The sequence below is a fragment of the Crotalus tigris genome, unplaced genomic scaffold, assembly GCF_016545835.1.
Source record: "Crotalus tigris isolate CLP2741 ecotype Arizona unplaced genomic scaffold, ASM1654583v1 scf7180000018101.4720394464:4744507, whole genome shotgun sequence".
Classification (NCBI taxonomy): Eukaryota; Metazoa; Chordata; class Lepidosauria; order Squamata; family Viperidae; genus Crotalus; species Crotalus tigris.
The window spans coordinates 17,501-38,351 of record NW_024096823.1 but is presented as its reverse complement, the minus strand read 5'-3'; the positions used below and the strand labels follow the sequence as shown (position 1 = coordinate 38,351).

Below are 20,851 nucleotides of genomic sequence, written 5' to 3'. Positions count from 1 at the left end.
ATAAACCTTCTCCTCCTTCTCTTCCTTGTCTTCCTTTTCCTCTTACTCATGTACACACACACACACACACACACACACACACACACACGGTTACCATCACATTCAATTATTGCTCCATCTGTTCCCCTCTGAGTTATGGGGCAGATGAGAAGGTTCCCCAGAAATGTCTGTGTTCTTGGATGCACATCTCCCTTCCCTCTTGTCTGTTTTGTTCCTCCACCCATACACTATCCTTAGCAACCCCAAATGCTGCTGAAGAAACTGCCCAGAGGGAGCAGGTTCTGCTTTGGAGCTGTCATTCACTCCAAATATATCAGCAGAGGCAGTCGAGTGACCTCCACCAGGAGTGTCTCCCTGGAAGCGATCTTGGCAGATCAAGAGATATCTGCCTGTATTCCCTTTTCACTTCTGCAAGTGCAGCATAATCTGGCAGACAACATTTAGGCTGGAAAAGTCTCGTACATAGCCTTCCTTCCTTCCTTCCTTCCTTCCTTCCTTCCTTCCTTCCTTCCTTCCTTCCTTCCTTTCTTCCCTTCTTTCTCTTTCTTTCTTTTTTCTTTCTTTCTTTCCTCCCTTCCTCCCTCCTTTCTTTCTCTCTCTTTCTTACTTTCTTTTTTCTTTCCTTCCTTCCTTCCTTCCTTCCTTCCTTCCTTCCTTCCTTCCTTCCTTCCTTCCTTCCTTCCTTCCTTCCTCTCTCTCTCTCTCTCTCTCTCTCTCCTTCCTTCCTTTTTTCTTTCTCTCTCTCTCTCTCTCTCTCTCTCTCTCTTTCTTTTGTCACAATGTAGCATAACGGTCTCCTTCCTTTTTGGCTGTTCGGTTTTCTCTCTCTCTGCATAGCCTGTCATCTGGTGAATGGAGAAGGAAAATTGGACCAAGTGACAGGCAAAAAAAAAGTCGCGTTGTAGTGACTCTGCCAGTGACAAAAGAAACGAATTGGTCCTGAGTCGTGCACAGGCGGACAGTGTGCTTGGCAACGTCAATCTTTGTCCTTAACTCCAGGCACAAGCTGTTCAGAGAGAAACTGCTTCCTCTCTTTCTAACCTGCTCCTTTCTCATGGAAGGAACTGTAAAAGTTTTTTTTTAAAAAAAAATATATGCTAAGAATTCAGGAGTTTCAGCAGTGGGTTCTAGCGCTGGAAGTGGACTAAAGGAGACCAAGGAACAACTTAATCTAGCAAATATGATGTGTTGATTTATTTAGGTATTTCGCGTGGCTGTCCAACTCACCACCGTGACTCTGAACAACTAACAGAGCATGAAAAACTAAACAACAATATGTGCAAACCCAGATCCATAACACTTAAATCTAATTGTGTCATACCCACAGTGACAAAAGACACAACCTCCCAAATAACCAGATGATCCAGACACACTCTTTGGGATGGATAAGAGTGAAACTTGTGTGACTTCCTTGTCACGTGCCTTCTCTCCCTTTTTATGAAAAGAAGCCACCCTCCAATATTAGACTTGATGCTTTTTAACTTGACAGGGGATTGAGTAGGACAGGGAAGGGTAAAGAACTGGTGGCTCTCAAGATGTGGAGGAAAGTCTTTGTAATCCCAGTGATGGATGCTGGGATGCTTCAGCAATCTCTGGTGGGCCACTGCCTCTCCCACCTTACTACAAAGAGAAGAAACCGGAAGAGAACTTGCAACTAGGATGGGAGGGAAAGTAACATTAGACTTACTCTGATAATCCCAAAGGTGATTTGTATCGCTTCTGGGATGATCTTCAGATTTGGGTCTCTCAGCCCTATTGGGTAGGGATGCCCATCAGATCCACAAGAGTAATTAGTCAGGATCAACTCTTTTGGCTTGTTTTCTCCTTACAGTGGCAGGCAATTTCCCTGACGGTGATTGAAAAAGTGCAAATTGCAGCCATCATCCTGGGTTCCCTCTTCCTCATTGCCAGCATCTCCTGGCTGATTTGGTCGTCACTCAGCCCCTCGGCCAAGTGGCAACGGCAGGACCTGCTCTTCCAGATCTGCTATGGGATGTACGGTTTTATGGATATCGTCTGCATAGGTGAGAACTTCCTTTTCCCACGCCTGCTCCTCTTGCTTGAAAACTGAGGATGCCTCAGGCAGATAGAGACAATTTCTCATGTTTCTCTAATTGTCCTATGAAAAATCAAAGCAAAGAAGTACCAGGACAGATTTCAGCAGATTTGTATTGTGGTCATTGGAGAAATCCAGGTTTCCTGGAGTGTCTTCTAGGAAGAGTCTTAAGCAGTGGTTCTCAACCTGTGGGTCGGGACCCCATTTGGGGTCGAACGACCATTTCACGGGGGTCACCAAACAACGCAGTCCACCATTTCCCCCCCCCCCTTTTCCTTAGCTGTGCTACTCCCTTTTATTCTATTGGCTTTTGAAAGCCAACAGAATAGACTCTCTTGAATACAGTCTACTTTTATTGGCTTTCAAAAGTCAATAGGAATTGTCCAGGCTGTCTCTGCCCTGCTGAGCCCGCCAAAAGTCCCATTCTACAAATGGTGCTGCGCTAGTTGAGTAGTCCTCGACTTACGACCAGTTGAGTAGTCCTCGACTTACGACCGGTTGGGGGTCGCGGCATTAAAAAGGTTGAGAACCACTGGTCTTAAGGGTATAGAGACATGCTGGATGAAACTAGGACAGGCAGTGACAGACATGTTTTTATTGCGGCCTACTTGAGTTTGAGTTTGCAACAATTTGCTGCCATACCTTATTATGTTTTCGTTTTCATTTTCTTTTGTTTTTTAACACTTAGAGTCCTTTGCATGTTTATATAGTTAATGCAAACATACTACACTCTGAACTCAACATCTTGAAAATCACTTTGGTGGTATCAGGGCTTTTCAACTGGTGGTATTTTCTGTTCTCCCTGCACATAATGCCAATATAGCTGGTCCTGTTTCTCATACAGATGGCTAAAATCTCTAATTCATCTCCAGAACATACACATATATCGCTATATCTCAAACACAAGCTCTTGATATATAGATAATTATATCTGAATAATTCTAGAAGAGACAGAGATTGAACCAATGAACTGATTTTCATTGGTTAGTTCCACGGTCCTTTCCCCCTTCTTGAAATATGCCGAACACACTAATAGGCATTATTTTCATAATTTAGATACTGTAAAATGTAGAATTTAGCTGTTTTTCATATAGAATTTACACAGCACCTAAAGTCCATTCTAAAATTCAAATTCACTAGACAGCACCAGTCTCCAACATGTGAAGACAGGATATAGTTGGTGATTGTTTTGTGTGTGAACATTTGCACACTGAAATAAGGGATTTAAATTGCTAAGCTTTCACACTGTGTCCAAAGCCGCTGCCTTTTATTTTAGGACTTACATATTAATTCTGAGGCTGCTTTTGCTCTTTCTAGGATCAAGATCAGCTTTGCTTAGAATAAGGAGTGCCATTTAGTTTGAAAAATACATTCCCGACTTTCAGAGAAAGCTGAAGGAACTTAGGTGCTTAGGAGAAATTCAATTTTTAAAAATGTAGAAAAATTACCCCAGCTGGGTGTCAGCACCTAGACAATCTTAGCAGATACCAAAAGAAGAGAATATTGATAGCTCAGGCTTTAAATGTGGGGTCCTTGGTCCTTTCTGAGTTCGGTTGTTCTCTACTTTGTTTCATTACCGAAGCAGGTAATATCATTCTTTGGTAATGAAACATCTGCAAGAAAACAGTCAAGCTTAGAGAGCGCCAAGGACTCCCATAATCTTAGCAGAGCTCAAAAAAGCAAGTAGGCTTGAACTTGGCTAGCGCCTGGCTGGAAGACTACCAGGAAACCTCTGAATTATAGGCTAAGCTGTAAAATTAAAAACAAAAGTCCTTTAAAAAGACAACAGTCAAATATTGTTGTCAAAGAAACTACATGGATATATCTGCGAATTCAGCAGAGTTCAGCTTGAGTTGGAGACTTTATCTTTTACAGCAGTGGTTCTCAACCTTTTTAATGCTGCGACCCCCAACCGGTCGTAAGTCGAGGACTACTCAACCGGTCGTAAGTCAAGGACTACACAACTGGTGCAGCACCGTTTGCAGAATGGGACTTTTGGTGGGCTCAGCAGGGCAGAGACAGCCTGGACAATTCCTATTGGCTTTTGAAAGCCAATAGAATTAGACTCTATTCAAGAGAGTCTATTCTATTGGCTTTCAAAAGCCAATAGAATAAAAGGGAGTAGCACAGCTAAGGAAAAGGGGAAAAAAATGGCGGACTGCGTTGTTTGACGATCCCCATGAAATGGTCGTTCGACCCCAAATGGAGTCCCGACCCACAGGTTGAGAACCACTCTGTTTTATAGGAATATTTAAGGAAGACATCTAACAGTAATTAAAGGAGCCCAGCATTGTTCAGGGTGAAGCGTGGGGGCTGAAAAAAAAAAAGAAAGAAAAAAAGATGTTGCTACTTTAAAGGACCCAGAGGACTCTTAAAATGGTGGCATATATTATTTTTAGAGTAAGCGATAGCCAAAAGATCTTTTAAAGGGTATCAGAGGGAAACTGTGCTTGTAAGTGGTCATAAGCATTTCTTCTTGTGACGCATGCTCTTTCCTAATATTAACTGCATGACGCTACATCGTGCAGCTTAGTCATAGCCCTAGAATTTGCAAAATATTTCTGTTGAGGCCTTTGGAGCTGAACACACCGCTCATTGCTAGAGAAAGGAGAAACCGTCTGTCATCTAGGCTGGCATGTCATCATTGTTTAGTTTACAAATCAACCCCGCCTTTCTCTGCTACCCACTCTCATCCATGGGACAACCTTCTGGTTCCTTCTTCCCCCTCACTTCTGCTTTACCCTTACGTGCCAAATACTCCATAATGACAGACATAAGTGAGCCAATCCCCTCCCTTGTAATCCCTAGCACAGTGATGGCGAACCTCTTAGAGAACGAATGCCCCAAAACTGGCCCACCCCCGCCCCATTCTGCCCCCCGTTCCACCCCGCACTCCGCTCACCCGCAGGGCCACTCACCACAGATTGCCCAGGCAGCCTTACAGCGCCATGGCGGCCACGCCCTCCGCCCACACCCTGCAGCATCATCTGCATGTCATGGGGCGCGAGGGCGGAGTCTTGCCCCTGCTGCCCAGCTGCCATGTGCTTGGCTGCACTGCTCCGTGTGGGTCACGCTTGGGGGAGCCTCTCTGGGCAGGCTGCTGGTGAGGGGGTTGTGGGGGGAGGCGGGGCTGGGGCAACAGCGCATGTGCCCATAGAGAGGGTTCTGAGTGCCACCTCTGGCACGCGTGCCATAGGTTCGCCACCACTGCCCTAGCAGATTGAAAGGGCATAATTCCCACTCCGGTACTTTCAAGCAGGCAAAATGAATAGCATTATGGTGGAGGGAAGCGGCTTGAATATTTCAAGACCACATGGGCAACAACAACAACAACAATAATAATAATCTGGTTCATTGATATTGCAATACCAGGCGATGCACAAATTGAAGCGAAACAACTAGAAAAAATAACGAAATACCGTGATCTGCAAATTGAAGTTGAGCGATTGTGGAGGAAGAAGTCAATGGGTATACCAATAATAATACAGTAGGAGCCCTTGGAGCAATACCCAAAGGGCTACCTAGATGAATGGAAATTTCGAACTTATCAGACCTGAATATTCTGGCTTTGCAACAAACCACCTTACTTGGAACTGCCTATATACTCAGACGTTACCTTAACAGCTCTTAGGTCCTTGGATAGGATTTGAATTGTTAAGTTTTTACCAGTCCCAGACTATGAATTGAATTGGAGACTAAATCTTAAATAATAATAATAATAATGCATCATCGCACAGTCAGCTGGATGTTCAGACTGGATTTGGCATTTTGTCTACTTATCGAGTCCTTACCCAGGACCTGGGATAGGCAGATGTGGATGTTTGATGGTATTACAGATATCGTCGCAGGATGGAAGCAGTTCCTAGTAAGGCCGCCTTTTGCAATTGACTAATAGCGAATTTGTCAATGCCAATGGTGTTCAAGTGGTGCTCCAGTTGTTTTGGGATTGCACCCAAGGAGCCTATTACTATTGGTACTACCCTTGCTTGCTTTTGCCACAGTCTTTCTATTTCTATTTGTAGGTCTTTGTATTTTGTTATCTTCTCCAGTTCTTTCTCTTCTATTCTGCTATCTCCAGGCACTGCCACGTCCACTATCCAGACTTTTTTGTCTTTCTTATCGACAATTGTTAAGTCTGGGGTGTTATGTTGCAGGTGCTTGTCTGTTTGAATTCTGAAGTCCCAGAGCAGTTTAATTTTATCATTTTCTATGACTTTCTCTATTTTATGATCCCACCAGTTTTTGCTTACAGGCAAATGATATTTTTTGCAGATCTTCCAATGCACCATTGTTGCTACTTTGTCATGCCGCTGCTTGTAATCAGTCTGTGCAATCTTCTTGCAACAGCTTACCAGGTGGTCCACTGTTTCTTCAGCTTCTTTGCATAGGCGGCACTTACTGTCTGTTGCTGTCTTCTCAATTTTGACTTTATATGCATTTGTCCTTAAGGCTTGGTCTTGTGCAGCCAGAATTAGTCCCTCGGTCTCTTTCTTCAATTTTCCTGCTCTTAGCCATTGCCAGGTCTTGTTATTATCTGCTTTCCCAGCTATTTTTTTTATGTATTGGCCATGTAGTGCTTTGTCTTCCCATGCCTCTATTCTGTTCTTCATTTGGTCTTTCTTGTAGGCCAGTTTGGTCTCTCCAGTAGTCAGTAAGCCTTCCTGATATAATAATTTCAGTGCATCTTCATCATTGTTCTTCAGATATTCTTCCAAATCCATTTTTTCTTCTTCAACCATCTGATGTACTTGTAGCATTCCACGCCCACCTATTTGCCTTGGTAGATAAAGTCTGTCAATGTCACTGCGTGGATGAAGGGCATGATTCATTGTCATTATTTTTCTGGTCTTCCTATCCATTGCTTTTAGTTCTGCTTGAGTCCAGTCCACTATTCCAGCTGTGTACCTAATGACTGGAATTGCCCAGGTGTTGATTGCCTTTATGGTATTTCCTCCATTGAGTTTGGACTTTAAGATCTTCTTTACTCTCTTGATGTATTCACCTCTAATCTTTTTCTTGACTTCCGTGTGCTTGATGTTGTCAGCTTGAAGGATAGCCAAGTATTTGTAGTAATCTTCCTCATCCAGACTCTTAATATTATTTTCGTGGGACATCTTGATTCCTTCAGTTTTCACTACTTTTCCTTGTTTGATAGTAAGTGTGGCACATTTGTCCAAGCCAAACTCCATAACAATATCTTGGCTATATATACGGACAGTGTTGAGCAGCATTCTATTTCAGATGATGTTTTTCCATACAGCTTCAGATCATCCATGTAAAGGAGATGGGATAGTCTTGGTAGATGTTTTTGATGTTTGATAGCCATGTCCTGAGTTATTCAGTATTGTTGACAGAGGAAACAGTGCAATAACAAATAGTAATGGTGATAATGAATCTCCTTGAAATATTCCTCTCTTGATATTAACCTCTCCCAGCCTCTCACCATTGATCTGCAACTGTGTCTTCCATTGTGCCATCGATCTTTGCACAAATTTTCTGATGTTTCTACTGACTCCTGTTATTTCTAGGCACTTGATTATCCAGTCATGTTGTTGTTGTTGTTGTTGTTATTTCAATCCTTCTGTAATGGGTTTTTTTGTTTGTGCAAAACTACCAGATTTACTTTCAAAGGAATGTGTGATAAATACTTCTTTACCCTTACTAAGCACGATGGCATCAAATGATCCGAGTTTAAAAGAATAGAGAAAATATTGCCAGTTTTGGAGGACAGGGAAATGCTGGACCCTTGTTTAATTTCTTCATCCTTCCCTAGCACGCAGTTGAGTTGCAGAAAATAAATAGTAGGAGGTTGGAGACACAAATGATTGGAAGATTGGTTCTGGGTGGAAAAGCGTTTCACATTTCGATGCCTGAAGTACCTGTACCTTTTTTGCTGTCTCTGTAGAGAGCAAGAGTATTTTTATTCCATAGATGGAGTGGAATAACTGCTCATCAGGATTTTTTCAAAAATGTCTTGATGAGTCTTGCCATGTTGTTATTATTACTATAGCATTACAGTAAACCTCAATTCAATAACCTAACAGGCTGAAAGAAGTACCGTAAATGCCGGCGTACAAGGCGACCCGGCGTATAAGACGACCCCCGTCTTTATAGCCGGGCCGCATTCCTAGAACGTCGTCTTATACGCCGGAAACTACCAGTATTTCCGGCGTATAAGACGACTCGGCGTATAAGACGACCCCCGTCTTTGGCGCCAATTTCAGTGCTCGCGGAAGTCGTCTTATACGCCGGCATTTACGGTATCCATTAAACCAAAATGCCCATTACATCCAAATGAGAACTTAGACAAAGATATTTTTTTGTAATTCGTATATGTGTTTTTAAGCATGTGTAAATGGAAGAAAGTATAGATATAAAATTTGGTGTTTTCCATCCAAAATCTTCTAAACCAGCGGTTCTCAACCTATGGGTCGCGACCCCATTTGGGGTCGATCGACCATTTTACGGGGGTCACGAAACAACGCGATCCGCCATTTCCCCCCCCAGGGGCGCCGCCGCGCATGCGCACCGTGCATGGGGGCGCTGCCACGCACGCGGGCCGCACATGGGGCCGCGCACGCAGGCCACGCATGGGGGTGGCGCCGCACATGCGCGCCGCACACGGGGCCGCCGCCACACATGCGCGCTGCACATGGGGCCGCTGCCACGCATGCGCGGCGCACATGGTGGCGCCGCCGCACATGCGCGTCGTGCCGTGCATGCGCAGCGCGTCCGTGTGACGGGGTCGCCGTCACACGAAGATTGAGAATCGCTGTTCTAAACCAAGATTTGTTAAATCAAGGACCTTCTTTATCGTTGCCAACTGGCATTGTCAGCAATTCAGCCCAAATCCTTTAATTATTTAAATTATTATTTAATTAAATAATAGTTGAAATACATACTTTTAAGAGATTTTTATGGAAAGAATACCTTGAGATATTTCCATAAAAAAAAACAGTGGCTTCTAAAAGTATGTACTGTTGATTACAAATATGAATTTAATTGCATTAATTGGCTGCTTTAAGAATTGTATTAATTTTTAAGAAGTAGGTTCCTTAAAAGAGTCGTATCTTTTTATTTAGGCCCGCCTACCAATTGAAAAAAAAGCTGACCCTAGTGCTTTAATGAATGACAAAAAGGGTGCTTCCTTTTTTTTCCCCTGAATCATTTTTGAAGCATATTCAGTCTTAGTAATTTGTCCTCGGCGCACTCTGTGCTGAAAGTTGCTGGTGGGTTTCTCATCAGATGACTGGATATTTTTCCTTTAGCTCTTATAAACCCTCGATTGGAAAGAAACCTGTTTTAAATTGGAAGCTGTTGACATTCAGTAAAGAGACCGAGCCAGGTCTGTGGCATTGATGGATGAGCTCTGTTGAGATGGGCAGGATAACAGGCAGATCCTTGTGGGCAGGAGCCATGCGCCGTCACTGAGAAATGAATGAATGACTTTTTCTGTTCCCCCTTGATTTGACTGAACCTGTATTACATGGTAATGCCCCACCTTGGGAGATGGCAGCTGGGCGCTCAAAGGATTGCCTCTTTGGTACAGATTTATATTTGATTAGTGTACTAGAAGTTTGAACATGTGAACAGACCAAGAGGAAGACTTGTATTTCTTTCACAAGATTCATTTTAAAAAAATATAGAAAAATACAGGTGCCTGTAATCAGAACAATCATAAACCAATTTCGCTTGTTGAAATATATATAAACCCTACTGTAACATCTCATCTAGTGAATGGTTCTTGGAAAAGTTCTGATTACACATTCTGATCGTTCCATTTATTTATATAAAGAGAGTTGATTTTGTTTATTCCTAAACACACTGTCCCAAAGGTACTTTTTTTAAAAAGGCAACTGGACTTTCTTGTTTTTCTTTTCTTTCTTTTCCTCAAAGAAAAACAAGAAAGTCCAGTTGCCTCTTGAAAAAACACTTTTGGGACAAAAGTCATGACCTGGATGACTGAGAATCTCCATAGACATTCCTAAACACTGTATCCAGAAACAAAGTCTTTATATTGTCTTTTATGACAAAAAGTTCAACGAATGTACATTTCCCATCAATATTTCAACTTGGAAAATCAATTCCCTAAGCATGTAAAATAAATATTTCTAACTGAAAACTGTAAATGTTCATTATATTTTCCATAATTTGTGCTAATAACCATAGATAGGGTGAGCTCATCTAAGGCAGGGATGGGGAACAGTAGCCTTTTTATGGGAGGAATTCTGGGAGTTGAAATCCACAAATCACAAAAGGGCCATCTTTCCCCCATCCCAATCTAAGGTTTGGTGGCAGTTTTCCAAAGATTTTTCCAAAGATTTTGTAACAGAATAGTTAACTCTTCACCATCGTTAGGACTAGTAAGAAATAGAAGGATGTGTGATGCCAGTCTTTATGGCAGATACTTGGGTAACATTTTATGTTCAATTTTTTCTTATTCTAATTAAGATCTACATATGGCTTACGAGAATTTTTTAAAACACAATTTATTTATTTACATATTTTGTAGCCACTATATGCTGCTCCAGTCATAACCCTTTGTTATATATTTTTAAGCAATAGACTAAAAAGTGCACCCCTAAACACAAAATAATAAAAACAATGGGCAAAACTAAAAGGAATACTTTTAAACTAGTGATAAATAAACAAAGAGAAAAGGAAAAATTATAAACCATTCTAAGTAAATCACCTATTCCTCAATATTAAAAAATATATAGGTGGCCCTCAACTTACAACCACAATTGACCCTAAAGTTTCTGTTGCTAATTGAGACATTGGTTAAGTGAGTTTTACCCCCATTTTGTGACCTTTCTTGCCACAGTTGTTAAGTGACTCACTGCAGTTGTTAAGATAGTAACACAGTTGTGTGAATCTGGCTTCCCCATTGTCTTGGCTTGTCAGAAGGTTGCAAAAGGTGATCACATGGCCCTGGGACACTGTAACAGTTATAAATACAACTCAGTTGCCAAGCGTCCAATTTTTGATCACCTGACCATGGGGACGCTGCAACAGTCATAAGTGTGAAAAATGGTCATAAGTCACTTTTTTTCAGTTCTGTTCTAACTTCAAACAATCACTACAGTAAATGCACCATGGTAAGTGAGGACTACCTGTATTAGTTTTCAAACTTAAAAGAGAATAAGACTCTATTATTATAAATACCAGGATATCTACCATAAATGCCGGCGTATAAGGCGACTTCCGCGAGCGCTGAAATCGGCGCCAAAGACGGGGGTCGTCTTATATGCCGAGTCGTCTTATACGCCGGAAATACTGGTAGTTTCTGGCATATAAGATGACGTTCTAGGAATGCGGCCCGGCTATAAAGACGGGGGTCGTCTTATATGCCGGGTCGCCTTGTACGCCGGCATTTACGGTATGTCAAAGAGAAAGATATTGTCACATTTTTAATTATCTGGATAATTGCACTTAATGTCTGGAATAATAATAATAATAAAATAATATTTTTCCAGTTTCTCAAAATAATTGTCTTAACAATTCTGCATGCCCAATGTAGCCAAAGCTGCTCAAACACAGTCAAATTCCACATTTTTGAAACATAATCCAATGTAACATTAGCATCTTTAACATGAAATGATTTCCCCATAAATTGACTTAATGTCCATTAAAATATTGTTCCAAAAAGATGCCAACTCAAATGAAAATATGATACAAGTCAATGACCTCTTCCATAAAATTAAACATTCATGAGCTTCAATGTCAGCAATCCAGTCTACAACCCAAGAGGGCCCAAACGTCTCCGGCTTTTTTCAGTCCCAGAATTGAAAGGTCCTTTTTACTATATATTGACCCAAGTAATTGCCAAGCCCTTAATGGAAATAAATCAGAAGTTTCCAATGAGATCCACAAACGATGACAGTCTACTAAATTTCCATTCCACATAAACATATGCTGATACGATAAAAGCTCAGTGATATTTTTGAAATCACCAGCATTAAAATATAATCTCAATTTAGCCAAGGAAATCTTTGGTAGTCTCTTTTGCATATAAACGTGCTCAGTAATTTGTCTGTATGAAGAAAATATTCACATGAGTTTTTTATGTACAGTTTCTTCCTTAAGGGGTGTGTGCAGCTTTAAAAATTCTATTCTGATACCCAGTCCTGAAAACTCAACCCCCTAAGTCTGAGTACCGTAAATGCCGGCGTACAAGGCGACCCGGCGTATAAGACGACCCCCATCTTTATAGCCGGGCCTCATTCCTAGAATGTCATCTTATACGCCGGAAACTACCAGTATTTCCGGCGTATAAGACGACTCGGCGTATAAGACGACCCCCGTCTTTGGCGCCGATTTCAGCGCTCGCGGAAGTCGCCTTATACGCCGGCATTTACGGTAATACAGGTAGTCCTTGACTTATGACCACAATTAAGCCCAAAATTTCTGTTGTTAAGTGAATTTTACCCCATTTTACAATCTTTCTTGCCACAGTTGTTAAGTGAATCACTGCAGTTGATAAGTTAGTAACCTGGTTGTTAAAGGAATCTGGCTTCTCCATTGACTTTGCTTGTCAGAAGGTTCCAAAAAGTGATCACATGAACCTGGAACACTGCAGCCGTCATAAATGGGAACCAGTTGGCCAAGCATCCAAATTTTGATCACACGATCATGAGGATGCTGCCAAAGTTGTAACTTTATGAAAAACTGTCATAAGTCACATTTTTCAGGTCTGTTGTAACTTTGAATGGTCACTAAATGAATTATTGTAAGTGAAAGGACTACCTGTAGTAAATTGCTGAAGGTCAAGTCACTTTTTGTGTTTGAGCAAAAGATTCAAATCTTGTTCTACACACATGGAGATTTCCCCACCCCCCCAAAAAAACAATAACAAAAAACCAAATCAAATGAGGAGAAGGTTAGTTTGAGTTTGTTTCTTGGGGGGAAAAAATGGGAGGAAAATTCTCATACCAATCATGAATATTTTCCTTTAGAATGATGAATAAAATATATAGTCCACTCTGTTTTTCTGCTCCCAAAGTTACATTTAGAACAGGGGTAGGCAACCTTGGCTCTTTTATGACTCGTGGACTTCAACTCCCAGAATTCCTGAGCCAGCCATGCTGAGGAGAAAGGGAGAGGTTTCCAAGCTGAGCCATGCTGACTCAGGAATTCTGGGAGATGAAGTCCTCGAGTCATAAAAGAGCCAAGGTTGCCTACCCCTGATCTAGGAGAAAACTTTGTTTACCCAAGTTATGACTATGCAACCAGAAGACTTTGTTCACCCAGAATCATTAAAATTTCATGCTAAGGACATTTAATCCTTGCAGGAGGCTCCAGCTGGTGCTGCTGCTTTCACCAGAGAAAACCAAGAATTCACTACCATTTTTTCTTGAGCGCACGCGCATTCGCAGTGGTGGAGGTCAGCGGGACAGAGCGGAGCCAGCAGCAGTCCTGCCTCCTCAGAAGAGCAGATCTTAATGTTGGAAGGAACTCTGCTTCCTGTCTCTGTAAAACAAAAGAGAAGATCAAGGCGGCTGAAAGAAATGAAAACATATACTTCTGTACTGAATGTTTGGAAAGCTGAATTCATCAAGTCATATCGTAGCCTCAATAATATAGTTTTAGATGAGAAGCCAAGTTAGTTTTGTGCAAAAACAATAATGAAGCACTTGGCAGCACCGGTGCTGGTGCATTGTCCATACACAGGTAGTTCTTGTTTAGCGCCCACGGTTGGGACCAGCAACTTGATCATTAATCAAAATGGTCATTAAGCGAATAATCACGATTTTAATGCTCTTACTTCAACTCTCCTTTGCTTGATGGACCTGTGGCTGCTCCCTGTAGTTCATTAGGTGGATTGTAATCCAAAAAAGCATATATGTGATCATAAATATATTAGTTTTTTAAAAATAAAATAAAATTGAGTACATCTGGTGACTTACACTGACACAGTTCACGCAAACTACAGAAGTAGTTTGCAATTGCCTTCTGCAATATTTTTCAACTTTCCAATCCAGCCTATGATCTTTAAAGTTCCTCAGACCTCTTTGTTATTATTGTTTCTAGCCTATGTCAGGGTTATTTATTAGAACTTTTGTGGTTAAAGCTAAATACTATACACACTTTTAAACTAAAGGATTCTTACATTTTAAACTAGAGGAGCCAAAGATTAGGATTTTAGAGCATACCAAATTATGCATAATGTAATGTATGTTCAAAAAGTAACAAGGAGATTTTTAAATCCACAGAGAGCACTGAAGAAAAATACTTCATTCCCCCCCCCCAAAAAAAATTTCTGTATCATTTTTCTTGGCTTCCAAATGTATGAAAATCTTTAGATCTCTCATATCCTGAAACAGAGCTCTTTGTTCCTCTGTGAAAATTGAATGTATACAAGTGAGGAGCAGAAGATAAATGATCAGAAAGATAAGGGTGTTTTGTGGCAGAGTAATGAATTTCAGTAAAGTTGGAGGTGGAAATAAAAAGAAGGGGTGCCCAAGTGAATTCAACGCATCAGCCTGCTGTCCCTGAGCTTTATTTCATTTATTCATTCATCTAATTAGGTAGTGTCAGAATGTGCCCAGCACTATACAGAAGGGGAGGGGAGGAATAGAGCAATTTCTTGCTCTGAAGAGCTTAGTCTGAAGTTCAGAAAATGGAGATATGGCAACAGTAAAAAAAATAAAATGCTCACGCTTTGCTACACGTTCAGTTGGAAGTAAAGCCAAGGAATAAGGAGAAAGGACAGCTTAGCAAATACTGTGAACCCAGCCAGTTTTGGCTTATTCGTCACCCCACAGTTAAGCCAATCATAGCTTCATACAGTGTGTGAATCCAGACGGTGTGAGGGGTGGCCTGCGGGAACTAAGAAGATGGGCTGAAATATTTGAGGGAAATGATTTGTTCTGCATGGCAACTGATCAAATATGCAAAATGGGTGATTGATTGATGGTTGCATTTCTACCCCACCTTCCCTCAAGGACTAAAGGCGGCGACACATCCTTGATTTAATCCTTACAATAATTCTGTGGGATGGACTGGCCTGAGAAGTAACAGTGTAGCCCAAGCCACTCACTTCCTGGTCTTGGCCCAACGTTTTGAGCTGTTAGATCACAGATCAGCAACCTGCGGCTCTGGAGCTGCATGTGGCTCTTTGAGCCTTCCCCTTTGGCTCCCAGCCTCCTCTGCCATTTGCAGAGAGAGAGAGAGAGAGAGAGAGAGAGAGAGAGAGAGAGAGAGAGAGAGAGAGAGAGAGAGAGAGGCACTTGCGCTTCCCTGCTTCTCTCTCTCTCTCTCTCTCTCTGTTTGTGTTTGTATGTGTGTGTGTAAAAGAGAGTGGACTCACGGTGTTCTCCGACAAGCTGAAAAGCTTTGGGGGCAGGGCTCCTCCCTTTGCTGCGTCTCTGCAGGAAGCAGGAAGGGCAGGAGAGAGCTAGCTGGCCCAGCTATGCTGACTCAGGAATTCTGGGAGTTGAAGTCCATAAAAGAGCTGAGGTTGCCTACCCCTGTTGGAAAACAGCTTGAAGCCAGCTTGCCAGGTGAGCAGAAGATCGGAGAGAGAGAGAGAGGGAGGGAGAGAGGGAGGGAGGGAGAGAGGGGGGGGAAGAGAACTGGCAGACCAAGGACAGAAAGAGAGAGAGAGACCCTTTTGACATCTAAAATGAAGATAACACTGCATATATCCTTTTTTACCTTTATGATATATGGGTTTTACGGCTCCCAGTGTTTTGTTTTTGGTGGGAAACGGGTCCAAGTGGTTCTTTGAGTGTTTTGGGTTGCCTACCCCTGTGTTAGATGAAATGGGCCTTGGTGAATCTATTTTCTAAGCCTGTGACTATTTTTCTACTGGCTGCTGAGACTTTTGCAAATCGGGCAATGTCCTATAATCTAAGCGTATTGGTTCAAGCCACCCCCTTTGTCTGTGCAAGGATCACAATTGTTGTCCCTTGTCTCTTTCCACAGGCCTGATCACTCATGAAGGCTCCTCGGTGTATCGAATATTCAAGCGCTGGCAGGCAGTGAACCAGCAATGGAAGGTGCTGAATTACGACAAAGCCAAGGACCTGGGGGACCCCCTTGGCGGGAGCACAAAGCCAGGGGGTCGGAATTCACGGACGAATCCCTCCTCAGGGAGTGAGAGGACCTCCCAGCGGGGCCAGCGAGTTAGGACTATTTTGAACCATCACTGTGGTTATACAATTCTGCACATTCTCAGCCACCTGCGGCCTAATGAACATCGTGGGGGCTCCGGTTCCAGCCGTGAAGTGGTCATGAGGGTGACGACCGTATAATAACCGCTTGGGGAGCTTTTGTCAAGAAGGAGAGGCTCTGCAGATCTGATGGAAGGAAGACACCGATGCCCTCCGCTCCCGCACACAGGCTCCCTTCTGAGCCCTCACGGGGTTGGCCACACATTGAATACTGTCTGATGGAAGAAGGCACCCAGCTCTGTGGCATTGCTGCAGACCCCACCCAAGCCTTCCTTGTAAGGGGGGAGCGCCTCAGTGTGGTTTCCTCTTCCTGATCTCCCATCAATGTGAATTCTTTTCCTTTCCATCCAGGCCTATGATGAAAAGGGAGACAGCCCACCCCACCCCACCCCAGCCCTCCTGACGCCATCTCCCTGGCTTTTCTTGTTATGATTAAACTCTTTGGAAGTTGGGTGGGCTTTTATTTATTTTATTTATTTTAAAATGGCCCCTTGCTGGGTCCCTTTCTGGACAAGTCTTGGCGCCAACCCATCCAGAAATTTGGAAACATTTTTACCTCATCTTTCAAAGGAAATCCTGCCAGAAGAACCACGCCTTGCCACCCTCATCCCGTTGCTCTCTTTCTCTCTGACCAGGAGATGCCAACCAGAGAGGCTCTGAACTTTGACCATCCCCTTCCCAAAAAATAAATTTGAAAAAAATGGTGCAATAAACATGTTTCTTAAAGCAAAATGGCATCTTGCAATAAGGTTGCTGCACATTTCATCTTTAATTTACTGCATGAAAGTCTGTTTTTCCTGTTCTCCCTTCCCTCCCTTTCCTTTCGCTCCAATTATGGAAGGATAAAGGATTGTTTATATACAAATAGGTGTCTTCCATTTGCATTGTGCACTTTTTAAAGTTCTATTCCAGAGAGGTGGACATGTGTGTGATAGATCATGGGGGAGAAGGGGAAATATACACTTGGGAGAGTCAGGCAGAAGGTGGGTGGAAACCTCACTGTGTTCGGCCTTTGGGCCTGTATTGAGAAGAAAGAGCTTAAGCCAGTGATGGCGAACCTTTTAGAGACCGAGTGCCCAAACTGCAACCCAAAACCCACTTATGCATCGTCGGGTGCCAGGTGAGTGTGGCCCATTGGCTGGGTGTGCCCCATTGGGTGGGCTGTGGTGGTAACGGCAGACTGGGGGGGGGAACTAAAAAGTTCAACCAATCAATTCCAACTTTGCAAGATCTTTTTTTTTCCCACGAGAAGTTGAAATTGACTGATTGATTGAACCTTTTTTTTTTTTTTTTTGCACACGGCAGTGGAGGCCTAAAGTGAAAAGGTTTTATAAAACCCACCTAGGACTGGGGCGATGGCGCATGTGCCCACAGAGAGGGCTCTGAGTGCTGCCTCTGGCACCTGTGCCATAGGTTCGCCACCACTGGCCTTGCTTAGGACTAAGCTACTTTGAACTAAATGAGGTTTGTTTCTGAATGGACATTTATAGGATTGCTCTATATATCCCATTTATGCCACAATTATGGCAATTGTTTCTTGCATTTAAGAACTTGACCTCATCTGTAGCGCAATCCTATGCTTTTGATTTGGGAATAAGTGTTACTGTACTTTAAATTCAGTGGCAATTTACTCTGGTGAATAAGCAGAGGATTGGGACATTGTCACAGGTATTTAATCCTTCTTGTCTTAACTGAACATATTACAGTTGTGTTTTTTCTAAATTTAAAAGGAAACATTAGGACATTTTGGAGACTTTCAAGCATATTTCCATAGTTGAGGTTTCTTTTCCCCAAATTCTTCCCCAAAAGGATGTTTGTGTTTTATGGTTTATTGTGTGAATGTAGGATTCACTCCTGAATTGCCCATCTAGACATCTTTAGTTTGACTATTAAACACGACTTTCCTGGTCTTCTGGTTATAGAGATAATACTTGTTACCTTAATATGAATATTCAAAGCAAGGATCTGTAATTGCCCTGGTGGGCTAGAAGGCAGGATCTGGATTGCCAAGACACACTCCCCAAACACATTGTCCTTGAAAACAATATTATCAAATTCATAATAGAGTACTTACACTTTTCATCTTCTAAAACTAGATATGTGATGTACAAAATATTGGAAGGGAAATGAGACCAAATTATATATTAACTCAATTTCAACGATCATTTAAACAGCTATGGCAGGCAAATGTATGCCAGGCAAAATTAACAACTACTTTGAATGTTTAATTTTCAGTTTTACTTAATTACATACCGTTCAAGTAATTAATACAATCCCTTATAAATAGCTGCATAGCAGTGTCAATTAGAAGAAAAGGAAATTTTACAGTGATGAAATCCACAGTAGGGGAAAGGAGCAAAATTGTGAGCCAGAAATTAAGGAATGACAGTCACAACATTGCCACCAATACAAATCTCTACAAAGTGGAAATGAATGGTTAATATTGTCACTAGCATTTTTTTTTCCTCCTAAGATTTTAATGTATTATCTAAATTGAATGATGCTCCTATTGGGCCAACATAGAGGTTTATTTATTTATTAAATTTATATGCTGCCCATCTTGTCCAAAGATCACTCTGGGCTACAGCATAGGTAGCCATTTATCTTAATGCTTGGCCATTCTATCCTTATTAATCAACTTTTGCACAAAATTGATCTTTGCAAGATGATCCCGGAAATGTGTTCAGCAATAGATGCAAATGTCTGTTCGTAGGAGAGCTGAGTCTATATAGCCTCAGGCAGGAGTTTCCAGAGAATGGATGCGTTATAAAAATGTAGAGCAAGCCTCACATTCAACACTATGATACATAGCAATACTAATTTTAAATAGCACAATGATTTAAAAAGTGTTCCCTTGGGCTCTGGCTCCAGTGGGATTACTATTAATGCCTGTCCTGGAAACCCTTCTAACCAATCTGTGCCAATCCAAATGCCGAGATGAAAATTGCTCTGCTATTGCCAGGTCACAATGTTCTGTTACCGCGTCATGCAGGAATGAAGGCACCATCATCCACTTGACCACCAGCTACAATCATGGCAACATGGAAGGTAAATGGTGGAAGACTCCCAAGAGTCTTCTCAAATCCACCTTCGTTTTTCTACTCCATCCAAAGTCCCTATTCTTCACTATTCTTGATTAATTGCAACAAAGTATACACTGCTGGCTATGATTATCCCATCATAATTTGATCTTCATCCATTTTTTGCTAGTAAAACACTCACTTGCTAGTCCAGAGCCAAGAAGGAGTAGCAGTACCTCCACTTTTCCTCCAGCAGCTTAAATAGCACCTTCTTTTCCCAGTTTTCTCCCTCCCACAGACTGGATATTGACTGAAACATGGTTTCCTCAGTTCTAGTTCAAAACCGTAATTATTATCCTCCCTCTCCCCCCACACACTGCATTTCACACTCAGTTTTCTGCCCTAACAAACTCAACTATCTGGATGCTGCATCTCAGGATAGGGAATTGGAAAGAGGGAGACAAAATTACAGCTATGACTTCATGGCAGGGTCTTCTTGCTGCTGGAGTTATATCTCTGTCAAAGGGTTCCTGGGATAGCTGAGGCACCCTTCCTCCTCATTTACAATAATTGGAAAACTTTCTTTGAAGCTGATCAGTTTGGATGCTGCTGTTCTTACACAATGAATGTCATGACAGAGGATGTAGCAAGGGCCGAAGAAGTGAAAACAAGAACTCTGTGAAGAAGTATCGTCCTTGGGGTTCTTGGTGCTCTCTGAGCTTGGTTGTTTTCTTGCAGACATTTCATTACCCAAACTAGCATTGATGACGTTACCTAGTTTGGGTAGTGAAACGTCTGCAAGGAAACAACCAAGCTCAGAGAGCACCAAGTACCCTTCATTTCAACTCTGAGCTACAAATATTCTCCTTTAGAAGGATCGTTCTTGGACAAAAGGGCTTCTACACAGTGCACATGGCTGAAAAGATGATGGCGCCAAGGAGGATTGGGTGGAGAGAAGACAGGCAGGCAATGGAAGTGGATCAGAGCTTTCACTCCGCTCAAATGGTCAATATTCTCACTAGAAATCAATCTGACAGCCTGGAAATGCTGAAATAGTATTTGAAGGAGAGGAAAGTCAGAGTAGAAGGGAAAGAAAGACCCAACCTGGCATTTCTCTTCTCTACATACCAGCTACCTGGTTTGAGCTTCACTGGTTTTCAATATTTTGAAAGGAGAGGCCATAGAACACTGTTTCTGAGAGATAAGTGGGAAATGGTACCCCCTTTTATGTACAGGTAAGAACAACCTATTGGTGATGCTTCCAGAAGTTGGGCATAACTCCCTGAACTTGTCAATTATTTTGCCTAGTTCAAAACATTCAGATGAATTATGTCTTCAGGCAAGATCTTGCATCCATGTGCTCCCCCAGTGCAGAAAATTATGTGGATTTTAGAATGAAGAACTTCTTCAAAGCCCTACATACTGTGGCAACTTTAACATTGCACATTCTCTGGGTCTCCTTTCTAGATATGTGAGGTCAATGTGGGGGAATCAGGTTTCCAGGTGACGTTTAGCCTTGATTAGGATGATGGAAAATACAGCCTGTGTGTCCACCAAATCCTTTTCTCAGCTTTTGTTCACAGTTGCTGAAAATCGGGGAC

The 20,851-nt window shown here is 42.2% G+C and overlaps 1 protein-coding gene across 2 annotated transcripts in view; it reads left to right on the top strand.

The window, feature by feature from the left end:
• MARCHF9 (membrane associated ring-CH-type finger 9) overlaps positions 1 to 17,026 on the top strand; it is a 48,986-nt gene extending 31,960 nt beyond the window's left edge. Inside the window, exons 3-4 of one of the 2 annotated variants that reach the window (XM_039347731.1) lie at positions 1,832 to 2,024; positions 15,983 to 17,026. In XM_039347731.1, coding sequence (XP_039203665.1) covers positions 1,832 to 2,024; positions 15,983 to 16,311 — 522 coding nt within the window. In that variant the 3' untranslated portion in view covers positions 16,312 to 17,026. Of the gene's footprint in view, positions 1 to 1,831; positions 2,025 to 13,347; positions 13,875 to 15,982 lie in introns of those variants that run through there. The other variant, XM_039347732.1, reaches the window with a different exon arrangement.
• Positions 17,027 to 20,851: the final 3,825 nt, after the last annotated feature.